Consider the following 13,455-nt stretch of genomic DNA (forward strand, 5'->3'; position numbering starts at 1 on the left):
ATAGATCAAAAGGTTTCCAAACAGATGACAATGTTGAAATCAATTAACTTTCACTGGAATGAAAGGAGGAGCAGCTTGGTTTATCATTTTCTGTAAGACATGTCTCATTATTGCTCTCCACACACCTGCCATATGCACCTGCTCTGTCCATAACAGTGGTGTTGAATCAGTGCTGTTAACAGTGACAAGGTTTTGTAACCAAAACATATGATAGCAACCCAAGTGCTTCTTCAGTCAAAAACATGGGATGTTCTAAAATGACAGTCAGTCACCTGGAATAACCCAGTTAAACTCAATTATCACTTACTGAAGACAAAACTGAAGACTAAAGACACACAAACAACTGAAGGCATTTGCAATAAAGACCTGGCAAAATATCTCTATGGAGGAAACTCAGTGTTCCTTGATGTCCTTGAGTTCCAGATTTCATGCAGTCATTGATAGCAAATGATTTGCCTCCATGTATTCAACTTATTTCTATTCCTTATTAGTTTGAATTATAGCTCATAGTCTACACTTCAATCACCTCTTCACTGCTTTATTTCAAATACACTGTGGTGGTGAACAAAGGCAAAATGAAGAAAATTGCTGTACACGATTCTCTCTCTTTCTCTCTATAAAACATGCTATGGATAGTCAGCCTAAACTTGTGTTAAAATTCAATATTATAGCTGCACACCAGTAGACAAAAGTTTTATATATATATATGCTCAGAAATCTTAGTTATAGAAATTTTCATTAAAATGTTTTCATGAGAAGAAGCAGCATTAACTTGTACCTACTACATGTCATTAATTTTAATTTCAGCGTTGTTCATGTAACTTTATATGGTCATTAGGGTAACTTTCATTATTGGAAATATCATGTCCTTTCAACATTGATCTGTATTTACACTTTCCTTGAATCAAAAATGTTGATACATTTCAAAATGTACCGAACCAGCAACTGAAAGTAAATTATTGGAACACAATTTACTTTCACAAAATGATCTTTTGTGATTTGACTATTTTAATGTATATTATAGTATATTATCACATATCTGTGTTTTCATTTCATCTTTACATAAAATCTGCTTATATTACTGTTACATGTTAAATGTTTTTCCAAAAATAAAATATATATAACCTCACTTTACAGTAATGATGATGATTCAGAATGTAGAGGAAGATCTCAGACTCATTTAGGACTTTTTATTATCTTGTCTACTGGTTGTTTCCCATTTCTCTTCAAGCTAGACTATTTAATGTTTGAAATGTTTTGCTAGTTGAAGTGTTTCATGAATAACTAGGTCTTCAACAGTCGTTTGAAAATAGCCAGTGACTCAGCTGTCCAGACCCCTAGGGGAGGTTCATTCTACCACCTTGGTGCACCTCTTACCCTGAGAGATGGTGGAACCAGCCGCCTCACTGCTCCCTCTCAGACCATATAACTGTGCTATAAACTTCCTTCCTGCTATCTCCTCCAACCCTAGTCAGGCATGATGCTCTCTGTTCTTTAAATGGGTAAACTTTTCTTTAACAGCTAAGGCTCCTGGAACACCAAACATGTGTCCCACCTTTTCGCAACAGTTCATCCTGAACCTGCTCTTGACTACATGCTGCCCTCTAGGGGTTGTAAGATTGTCTAGAATAGGGGTACTCAAAAGGCGTACTCCGGTCCGTGTGCGGACCCAAACAGGGTTAAATCTGGACCGACGCTCAAACCAAATTGCTATTTTAATCCTAATCCAAATGAGTTTTCTCAATCGTGATTCCGCGCTATATATATTTGAAGCGTTTACTACTCTGTTTGATTAATCTATGTCCAATCACAGAAGCGGTAACAGCATCGCTATAGCAACGTCGCTCGCTCGAGGCAGCCAGACAGCCAGACCGGTCACGTGCTCCCGGTCATAACAGTGCAAATATCGGTAACCGACATTTTTATTTAGTTCTTTTGCTGACTAAAAGAAAAGTTGAAAACCGCGTGTTTAAAAGTGAGTGGACAGAAAAAATATGCATTCGTGCTCCCCGGTGGAAGCAAAAATGAAATGTATTTAATCTGCAACGACACGGTAGCAATCATCAAAAGTGGTGATGTAAAACGTCACCATGAAACCAAGCATGCATATTTGGAACAAAATTACCCTCAGAACACAGAGTTAAAGACAACAAAAATAAACCAGCTGAAATCATCCTATGAAGCTACAAGCAGTGTAATAGATCAGCCACACAACAGGAGCGGGCAACAGAAGCTTCACTATGAGTAGCATGGGTCCTGGGAAAATACAAGAAACCCTTCTCTGTTGCTGAAATAGTCAAGGAGTGTATGAGTGAAGTGGTGACTGCTCTCAATGAAGGGACTCAAAAGGATGAAATAATCGATAAAATAAACCAAATACCCTCTTCTACACTAAAAGACCGACCATGATGCTTTTTGTGTATAGTTCGAAAGTTCTGGGGATTTTTTTAACTGAGTTCTCTATTTGTAATCACTTTTCCGGACCTCGGACTGAATAGAAATTTGATAAGTGGACCTTTAAAGTGTATATTTGAGAACCCCTGGTCTAGGGGCTGTAACATTAAACATAGAACAGAGAGTCATGGATGCCTTTACTGACCTTCTAGTATCATTTTGCCTAAATTACCCATTAAACTGTTTGTCCCAACAGAACTCAGGTCACAAGTCATGACTTGGTGCTATTTATCTTGTTTGTTCTTTCACCCAAGGATCAGTAAATCACATGGACACTCCAGGTAAGATTCTTAAATTTATCAGGTTAAAAATACCTAAATATAGCAAATTCTACCTGTTTTTATTTAAGTATGCATGAACTAAAGTACACATATACTACGAATACTCCTGTATCTATATTTGAATTCGGACATTCCAGTCAAATGTGAATAGACTGAAAATAAATAAAAAAAATCATGACACAATGACATTTTTAAATAAGTTTAAATTACATTACTTCTGTTTAGTATTTATCCCCACAGCAATTAATGTTTTATTTATTTAATGTTACAGTTTTCAGAATGTTTCAAATCAGTTTGCTGATATTGTCTAGTTAGGGATCAAGGATGTTGATTATTATTCATATCTTCATACTAAAGCAGTGTATACTTTTATTCAACGTTTCATTTTTATACTGGTTTAAAAAATTATAAGACATTGTAATAGTCTGACATGATGCTAGTATGCTTAGCAGGACATTCAATTCGATTCAATTCAATTTAATAGCACTTTTAACAATGGCCATTGTCTCAGAGCAGCTTTACAGAACATAAGAAACACAATTCAAAAAGTTGTTAATGTTAATAAAAAAACAGATGGACTCTAATTGTATCTTAAATTTACTGCCAATCATAGAACGTACTTACAGTACTTTTGCCACTCACAGATATGTAATAAAATTCTCTGAATAAATAAATGACCATATATACTAGTTTTATCTTCTTTTGGGTTGATTGGGTTCCCTTTTAGTATTTGTATGAAAATCTGATGATGTTGTGGGTTAAATTTATACAAAAATAAAGAAAATTCGAAAGGGTTCTCAAACTTCCAGTCACCATTGTAGATAGTGTGAACGTGTGTATGTGTGTTTTTGTGTATGACACGGTGCAGTCTATTTGTGTCCGCTTCTGGATGAAGATTTATTAAAAAAAAAAAGTTGGATGGATAGATGGATGGATAGTTTTAATCTTTAATATTTTTCATTCATATTTTTCTTTAATATTTTTCATTTTCATGATTTGACAGCTAGGAAATAAAATATTTTTTTGTTTTCCAATTTTGATAATTAAAACTGCTGTCGTTTTAATAATCTTGATCAGTATTTAATAAATAGTTCTAACTAAGTAAAAGCATTACCTAATTTTGTTTTTCGCTATATTTCTGATCGAATAGTTGGGGCAGATGCAGCTGACTTACATAACCACACTGAGGCGCTGTTAACTTTATTGTGAACTGGTTTAGATGCGTCAAAGATCATGACTTCATTTAGATTTACAAAAGTAAAAAATCATATGAACATAAAACCGATATGAATAAATAATTATATTATTAATCCTAAACCCTCAAATATGTAGCAATAATTGAAATGAAATAAAAACATTATTCAGTTAATCACCTCAATAGCAAAATGAACCAGCTATTGACTGAAATGTTAAGACAAATAATCTTGATTTTTTTTTTTCACTTTTAATGCTATAGGTGAGTATACCTAACTCCAGCATGTTTTATTTTACGATATTTAAAAACAATATTTAAAAAATATACTTTTTTGTTTATCAGATGCTCGCATTAAAAATAATTTTACACCTTACTAGTGTCTATTATTGATTGTACTTCTTACATGATTCATACATACAAAAGTTTGGATCCTGCCTGCATCACATGCAGATTCTGTTATCTTTCAAATTTAAACATTAAAATACAAAAAAACTAAAACACTGCATCATCTGAAACCGAACAAATCTAAGTCTGATCTTTGAGTCTACACAAACCCACTTAATGTGTCTTTATATTTTATATGTTTTATAGTCTTAAATAAGCTTTATGTTCACATTATGCATTTAGACTTGTTGTAGATGTAATTTGTAGTTAGTAATTAAGAACCAAAGGCATACTTCATGTTTCTGGGCACTACCATTTCTCAAGACCTGAAATGGGAGCGCAACATAAACTCCATCATCAAAAAGGCTCAACAGAGGATGTACTTTCTATGCCAACTAAGGTAGTATGGTCTGCCACAGGAGCTGTTGATGCTGTTCTACACTGCAGTCATTGAATCTGTCCTGTGCACATCCATCAACATCTGGTTTGGTGCAGCAACAAAACAGACTGCACTGCACGGTAAAAACAGCGGAAAAAATAATTGCCCACCCCCCCAGGACTTGTACGACACAAAAACCAGAAACCGGGTAGGAAAAATCACCACTGACCCTTTGCACCCTGGACACAACCTCTTTCAGCTCCTCCCTTCTTGCAGCCGCTACAGAACTTTGCTTACTAAAACTGCCAGACACAGGAACAGTTTCTTTCCCCAGGCAATCACCCTGATTAACAACTCACCATAATTATATTCCCTGTTTCACATCTACATATAAGTACTGCATTATCAGAACTGTCAGTCATCACATCATCTGTGTATATTACACACACTACTGCTGCTGTATATTGTACAAAAAGCATAATATTGCACAATATTGTTATTTGCACTCCCACACTTTATGTACATAACTTATCAGTCATGATCTGTATTCATATTTAATACTCATTCTGTCTATATTGTCTCATCTCAACTTTTGAGAGTCGCAAACACCTAGAACCAAATTCCTTGTGTGTGTGTCAACACACTTGGAAATAAACCTGATTCTGAATCAGAATCAGATTTATATATATTTTACTATGTATATATATATATATATATACATATATATATATATATATATATATATATATATATATATATATATATATATATATATTGTAATTGTCAAGTTGTTGTTATGAAACAGGAAAAAAACATATATATACATATATATACATATATATACGTATATATATATATACATATATATATACGTATATATATGTATATATATATATATTGTAATTGTCAAGTTGTTGTTATGAAACAGGAAAAAAACTCTTTTGGACATGCTGTTATAGGAAAATAAACTGTTATTCTTTACTCATATGATTCAATTATATCTAAAAATAATCTTTAATTTTTATTCTGTTAATTCTTTTTTTCTTTTATTATTCCTTATGTTTACCTTCTGCTCTATGTTTATGTTCTGTAAAGCTGCTTTGAGACAATGTCTATTGTAAAAAGCGCTATACAAATAAACTTGAATTGAATTGAATTAAACGTGCACGTTGTTATATTACACATTTGTCCCAATGCAGCTGCCGTATTTTATTAGTCAGCGCTGTTTAAAGGCTCGATCACAAATGCCATATAGTTTGCTATGTAGTGCATTAGACAGGGCGCAGAAACGCCTCTCTCCCTCTGCTATGTAGTGAACATACTCAGTGCCCTAGCTGGTGGTTTGGGATTGGGCTGAAGTGGCGTTCCAGCATGGACGCTTCTAGATAAACAAGTCAAACTCTGCTAAACCAACGTTTATGAAGTTTTACTCTGAGCTGCTTTATTATTTAGGGTGGATTTTATCCCGAAAGATTATTCAGAGATAAAACAGCCCGATTGTTAGTTTGTAAAGTAAGTGTTTAATGTCCTGCTGTCTTATTTTTAGCTCACATGTGGCTCCAGCATGCTAGCTAGATTAGCCTGTTAGCTTGAACCTGGAGAAACCTAAAGTCTGTGTGCAGAGATAAAGGAACCTTTGAGAAACTTTATTATTAATATATACATTTTAAAGTTTAGTGTGGGTAAACAGATAGGACGCTTAAATTTCAGAGAGAAAATTAGGGTTAAAGTAAATGAATAATTATCTGTGTGTTGTTTCAGTTCAGAAATGTTTTTAAAATAAAACGAAATGAATTTACATTTCATTTAAATATTACATTGTCAGTTGTTACACATTATTATTTATATATTCATATAGTTTATTATATTATATATACTATACACAAATTATTATTTAGTGGAAAGTAATATATGAAATAAAAAAAAGAAGACATGAAATTTAATTATTAAATTAAGTTAGTAATAGTTAATAATGGTAGTTCGACACACTTTGTTTGTCTGCATGTATAAATCAATGAAATAAATCTATATCTATATTTTCCATGCTGATATATCCTGCTTATATTTTTTGTAATGTGTCAGTAGTGATGATGTGTGTTTATTTTACCAGACCATGCCGTCTGCGTGCGACTCTCTTGTTGATGATATCGAGGACATGGTGTCCTCCAGCGAGCCGGCTTCTCTTCAGCGCTCCTCAAGCAGACAGTCTGTCATTCCCCGAGTAAGAAAACGGAAAGATCTCACAGCTAACGAGGAATTGCAGGCTGACAGGTGAGGAGACTTGAGACACACACGAGAGACACACACGAGAGACACGTGAGCCACACGAGAGACACGTGAAAGACATGTGAGCGACTTGACGCACACGTGAGAGACACACGAGAGACTTGACGCACACGTGAGACACACGAGAGAGACTTGACGCACACGTGAGAGACTTGACGCACACGTGAGACACACGAGAGAGACTTGACGCACACGTGAGACACACGAGAGAGACTTGACGCACACGTGAGACACACGAGAGAGACTTGACGCACACGTGAGACACACGAGAGAGACTTGACGCACACGTGAGACACACGAGAGAGACTTGACGCACACGTGAGACACACGAGTGAGACTTGACGCACACGTGAGACACACGAGTGAGACTTGACGCACACGTGAGACACACGAGTGAGACTTGACGCACACGTGAGACACACGAGTGAGACTTGACGCACACGTGAGACACACGAGTGAGACTTGACGCACACGTGAGACACACGATAGTTACATATTACATATTGCATCTTTTGTCATTATAGACAAGTTGTATTTTCCAGATAGGTATAAAATTAAAAAGAATCTGAATAAAGTTTTAGCAGGAACGTTACTGTAGTTTGAAAGGCCACAATTCAGTAGTTAATTTAATTCAACATTCAGTATTTAATTCAGATAATGGCTTCATTATGAACCTGTAATCAAACAAAGAAATAAATTATCTCTTTTTGATGCTTATTTAAAAAAAAAAAAAAGATTAAATGTTTGAATTTAAGGTTTAAGTTAGAAGGTTTTTGTCGCCATCTTGTGGACAAAGCATTGTGATACCTTCTCTGCTTGTCGCTCTGGTAAGATCCGATAATGTTTCTTTAAATTAGAATCTGTTGAAATGATATCATTTTTTTTTCTTGATGGTGTGAAAGTTTAGTAGAGTTTGTGGGCTTGAAACACAGTCAGTTCTTTAAAATTCACGATCAGGTTATTTCCTATTGGATGCCACAGCAACAGGAGTGCAAACATGGAACAGTTGTGTAACCCTGATGCACTATGATTGTGTTATTACACCCTTGACGTGATGATGCTGCTTTTACGGTCTTCACTGTGTCTGTTTCAGTCTCTCAGCTGGTTGAGAAACTAACAGACTGAAATATACAACACAAAACTATATCTTCAACTTGTGTGATTGTCTCAGAGTAAAGTTCTGTGTGTTTGTGTCAGTGTGTCAGAATCTGTGTGTTTATTTCCTCCCACTAGTGTGATCCCGGGCACCCAGAAAGTGTGGATGAGGACGTGGGGCTGCTCACATAACAGCTCAGATGGGGAGTACATGGCGGGGCAACTGGCTGCAAGCGGCTACAAGATGACTGGTAACACACACACACACAGCCCTCAGTTACACTACTCTCATTACAGTACAGTATTTTGACCTTACGGACCAGAGAGCGTGTCCATAAAGGTCCAATATATCCAGCAATTAATTCCCAGTTCTGTATAAGATGACTATAACAGAGGAAAAGTCATTAGTACATCCAAGTACAGGTGTGTGATTCCAGCCACTTAATATCCTTGGCATTTATGAACCAGCTCTCGAACCTGCCCCTTCTTCCACATGCATAAACACTAGTCTAAAATTTCCTCACTGTGACAAACAAACTGAAGACGTTCAGACTGTACACTTGGGGGCAACTGGGGTATTAGATTAGATGGCCAGGTCTTAGTTGTTGTTACCTCCAGGTCACTGGGTCAGGGTTGTTGGTTCCAGGTAGTGAGTTAGTCGTCTAGTTGGATCTGAGTCGGTAGATGCAAGACGCTCGATCACTGGATCTGAATGGTAGTTCTTCATGGCAGAAGATGGGGGAGTACGTGTTTAGGTCATGCAGGGTTTTTCCTACATTGAAAATATTTTGGCAGATGCCAAAACGATTTTTTTGTCCCACCAAAGCCTTATTTGATCTGTAATTGGGTTTTGTGAGTGAAGCAGGCTAGTGACGGACAGAACGAGCACAGCCCCCCACACCCTAACCAACACCCCCACCCCACCCACGACACGCACTCTCTTGTGATTCAATTCAAGTTTATTTGTATAGCGCTTTTTACAATGGGCTTCGTCTCAAAGCAGATTTACAGAACATAAACATAGAACAGAAGTTAAACATAAGGAGAAATATAGAGAATTAATATAGTAAAAACTCAAGATATTTATAGTTCAGTGTGTATGTATGTATGTATGTATGTATGTATGTATGTATATGTATATATCCCCAATGAGCAAGTCTGAGGTGACTCAGGCAGCAGTGGCAAGGAAAAACTCCCTTAAATTGGTAAGGAAGAAACCTTGAGAGGAACCAGACTCAAAGGGGAACCCATCCTCATATGGGTGACACTGGGGGTGAGATTACAAATATACAGTCAAACAAGTGTTGAATTGGTGTAAAGGTCACATGGGGTTCAGATCTCCTCTTGGTAACAAGCATTCCGCACATGCAGCTGACATAACTTTAAATAAACGCAAAAAAACCCCAAAACTATCCAGTTATGAAGTGTGTGTGTGTGTGTGTGTGTGTGTGTGTGTTGACAAATCTTCGCGATGTCCTATCAGTCAGGATTCCCACACAACACTCCTTTGAGCCGATTCATTATAATGACTGGTTAAAGCTGTTGGTTGCCCGTCAGTGTGTGAATCGGTGTATAACAAATCATTACTTCTTAGAACATACACATCTGAAATGAGAAAGTAAGTGTGCTTTCCCCATTTAGCAAGAGTGTTTAGTAACATTTAGCCTTAATAACCCACAGTATGTATAGGCCTATGACAATGTGTAGTAAATTACCTATAAAGTCATTTAGTTTAAAGTTAGACTGGAGTGAGATGAAACTAAATCAGAGCACAAAGCAAGCTGATCCTAGCTAGCTGCTAATTTTATTACATTTTATATAGTAAAAAATTACACTTACTCCTTTTAACGCTACGTTTTTAATGATACTTTTTAATCGATATGATTATACTAAAATAATTATCTATCAAAGAAAGGATTTTATCTTTCAAAACTAAGAAAGCCAGTCGTGGGAAAATCACAGCTTTTTTCACAAACTGTTTGTTTGTATTTATTTTAAGTTGAACGTTTATTGTCAATATTGGGCTTGCGGATCATGTGGGTACTAGAGTACTCTTTGCTGTGTGTGGATGACCATGTCGGTCAGCCACCACCGAAGACCGATTTTGACCCCGGAAAAACCCTGTCAGGGTCACAGGGTTCGAGATGCTTGGACTGAGTCCCTAAGTGGGTGTAGTTAGTCCATGTTGTGAGGTCTGTGTAGATAAGTTGGAGTCTGCAGGTCTAAGTTGTTGCTAGTTTAGAGTATTAAAGGCTGTGTCTGTGTCTGAGGGACTGAGCTGGTAGATCTGAATAGGAGAAGCTGTGGTAGTAGGAGATTAAGGCAGAATTGCCAGGCTCCAGTGGTTAAGTTGAGGGCTCAGAGTAGTGGAGTCTGGGTAATGGAGTAGGTTTGGGCAGAACATTTAAGGAGCATCATTATTTCCCATTTAGAGTAAGTGTGTGTGTGTGTGTGTGTGTGTGTGTGTGTGTGTGTGTGTGTGTGTGAGAAATTAAGTCCAAGATGGCAGGTCCAGGTAGCTGTGTCTGGGTGGGAGTCAGACCTGGGGGTGTCGGTCGCTCTTCACAGGACAAGCTGCAGAAGAACATGGTTAAGTCTGTGTTGTGGCATCTGGGAGTCTGGGTTTGAGCTGGAATATGTGCGTGTTAATAGTAGGAGAGGATTCGTTAGGTCAAAGTGATTGATGTTTTGCTGTGGGTCATTTTGAAGGACCTCATAACTGCACTTGAGTCGACCTTATTGCCTGGTTTTAGTGGTTAAAGATCATGGGTGAGTTATTTTAGCGTGACCTCTAGAAGACACTCTTGTCCTTTCAGCCCGTGCACGTCTGCTATTAGTCTCTCGGCAGGAGTTAACCAGCGGCTCCTCGCCTGCTCCTTTCTGCTGAAAGAGGCTCAAGATCCCTGTTGTGTTCAGACATCTGGTAGCCATCAGTTTCAAAACACCTCTTTACTGGAGTTAGCGTGAACGTTGAGTGTAAGTTTTATCGAGCGAGTTCTGGGCACATTCTCCAGCCGACTCAGCGCTTTATCGCATTATCTTTACTCATTAACTTTACCCTCAGAACACTTTTTATATCAATGCTTCAGGAGCGGTCACTCGTTAAAACACGGGTCATAAACACGTCCCTCATTTGCAGGTCGGGACGCAAACCGTGATGGTGCGTTCGGCTCTCCTCCGGGCCAAGGTTTACAGATGACAGTAATTAAGTGGAGATATTTTAAGGAGCTTAAAAAGGCTTGCAGCTGCCTCGAATTATACACAAATCTGTCCAAGAAGCATGGTGCGTCACTCCACGCTGTTCCGTTCTGTCCTCGGGATACTCTGACCTCTGCTTGGAGAAGTTCATCTGTAATCAGGCTTAATGGAGAACCCAAATGTGCAGATTTAGATGTTTGAATGTCTGAAGCACATTAAACCCTGAGCTTTATTTCTACATACATATTATGAGTGGTGGTGGTATTAACTGTGGGCAGATGTAATAAACCAGTGTGTCACATGCAGTTACAGAAAAATAATCAGTGATATATTATGAAGCGAAGTTCTTTTCAACACCCCCAAGTGGATGGTTTTCCATCAACCGCAAGTCCGGGAGCGTTTTTTCTTGGCAGTTTTCCAACAGTTTTTCATGTTAAAATAAATCCTACTTGTTATTCATTAGAACTTCGGTTTAATCTCACAGACCTTCAGGAGAAGAGTTTTGTCACTGAGAAACCATTCTGTAAACCCCTCTGTCCTGGAGTGCTGGCACTGGAGGCTCCTTCCAGACGAGTTAGACGTTTTTCCTTACAGAAAACTTCACCACTTTAGCCATTTTTAATGTTTAACTTATGCAGAATGTCCACTTTACAAGCCCTTAAGCCAGCGGTGTCCGATCTTACGCACAAAGGGCCGGTGTGGGTGCAGGTTTTTACTCCAACCAAGCAGAAGCCACGCCTGATTCCACCTGTTTAATCAGATGTTCTTGGCTTCTTGACTCTGGTGTGGCTTCTGCTTGGACAACGCTGCCTTAAGCCATTTGTTGCTATTGAAACTATAACCTATAAGTATAAACCTTTATAACTGCATTCAGTCAATTTTCACCTTGTTATTCATTTCATCACTGATTAGTTACTATACTGTTGTGTGTCTGTGTGTGTGTGTCTGTGTGTGTGTGTCTGTGTGTGTGTGTCTGTGTGTCTGTGTGTGTGTGTGTCTGTGTCTGTGTGTGTGTGTGTCTGTGTGTGTGTGTGTGTCTGTGTGTGTGTGTCTGTGTCTCTGTGTGTGTCTGTGTCTCTGTGTGTGTGTGTGTCTCTGTGTGTGTGTGTGTCTCTGTGTGTGTGTGTGTCTCTGTGTGTGTGTGTGTGTCTCTGTGTGTGTGTGTGTGTGTGTGTGTGTGTGTGTGTGTGTGTGTGTGTGTGTGTGTGTGTGTGTATAGACATTTAAAGTCTCACAGACATGCTAGTTCACTGTTCCCTTGACCAGAACAGAGCTCTCTACTCTGCAACCTTCTGATCACACACTCACTTTAATCTCTGTCTGTCTGTCTGCTGTCTGTCTGTCTGTCTGTAAAATGTTGCTTGTTTCCACACAGGATGTACCTGGTGGGTAGGCTTAATCATGCTATCGTTGTTTGTTCCTTTCCTTTCAATTGTGGGGAAATAGCTGTAATTGTTGCTCAGGAAATGTGCACTTTGCAGGTTTAGATGTGGTTTCATGTGACAAAGCTGTCAGCTGTAGCTGAGCTAGCGCTTATCTTCCTAGCACGGCTTAGAGAAATAAAAACACCTTTACGACACTGAAAAGGAGGCGGGGCATACATATAACTCGCCTGAAGGAAGACTTAACCTATTGAACCTGGATACGAACTGCACAGGGGAAGGATTCAATACATTTCTGTTCTTTTTTCCTTTTATTTTTTAAAATGAGTTCGAAATTAGTCGCTGAATTGTAACCCGATGTTAGCCGAACGTTCTCCGACACTATTTGAAAGAGAAAAAAAATAGAGTCTTGGTTTGAAATGTTCTTACATCTCACCTCTAAAATGGAAAATTTGTAAAATTTCATTAGAATGACCAAGAAAAATGAAGATGTTTCTGAAAAACATATTGTAAGTTAGAATTTATAGTGATATTGATATCATCATGTCGTCTCGCCTTTTAATCTCACAAGTACTGGATACTATTGACTACCTTGGATATACTTTTTTTTTTGTGAATAAATAGAAATATTTTGCTGTTCCTTCTTTCCTTATGGGAGACTTGCTGAGCAGAAATGACTTATTACAGCTGTAATTTCTGCTCCAGCTTTTTGCCCCAGGCCCACGAGTCTCTAACGGAGTCTCTAATTGTCTCATTAACTATGTATTACTCTAATCCAGCCTCGTGACTGGAGCCGAGTGT

At 37.9% G+C, this 13,455-nt stretch overlaps 1 protein-coding gene across 1 annotated transcript in view; it reads left to right on the top strand.

Moving 5' to 3' along the window:
* The first annotated feature begins 6,015 nt into the window (after window positions 1–6,015).
* Window positions 6,016–13,455, top strand: part of cdkal1 (CDK5 regulatory subunit associated protein 1-like 1) — a 185,911-nt gene continuing 178,471 nt past the window's right edge. The window contains exons 1-3 of the mRNA XM_047810996.1: window positions 6,016–6,205; window positions 6,804–6,964; window positions 8,213–8,325. Coding sequence (XP_047666952.1) covers window positions 6,807–6,964; window positions 8,213–8,325 — 271 coding nt within the window. The 5' untranslated portion in view covers window positions 6,016–6,205; window positions 6,804–6,806. The remainder of the gene's footprint in view (window positions 6,206–6,803; window positions 6,965–8,212; window positions 8,326–13,455) is intronic.

The sequence above is a fragment of the Tachysurus fulvidraco genome, chromosome 3 (genome assembly GCF_022655615.1).
Source record: "Tachysurus fulvidraco isolate hzauxx_2018 chromosome 3, HZAU_PFXX_2.0, whole genome shotgun sequence".
NCBI classification, from domain to species: Eukaryota; Metazoa; Chordata; class Actinopteri; order Siluriformes; family Bagridae; genus Tachysurus; species Tachysurus fulvidraco.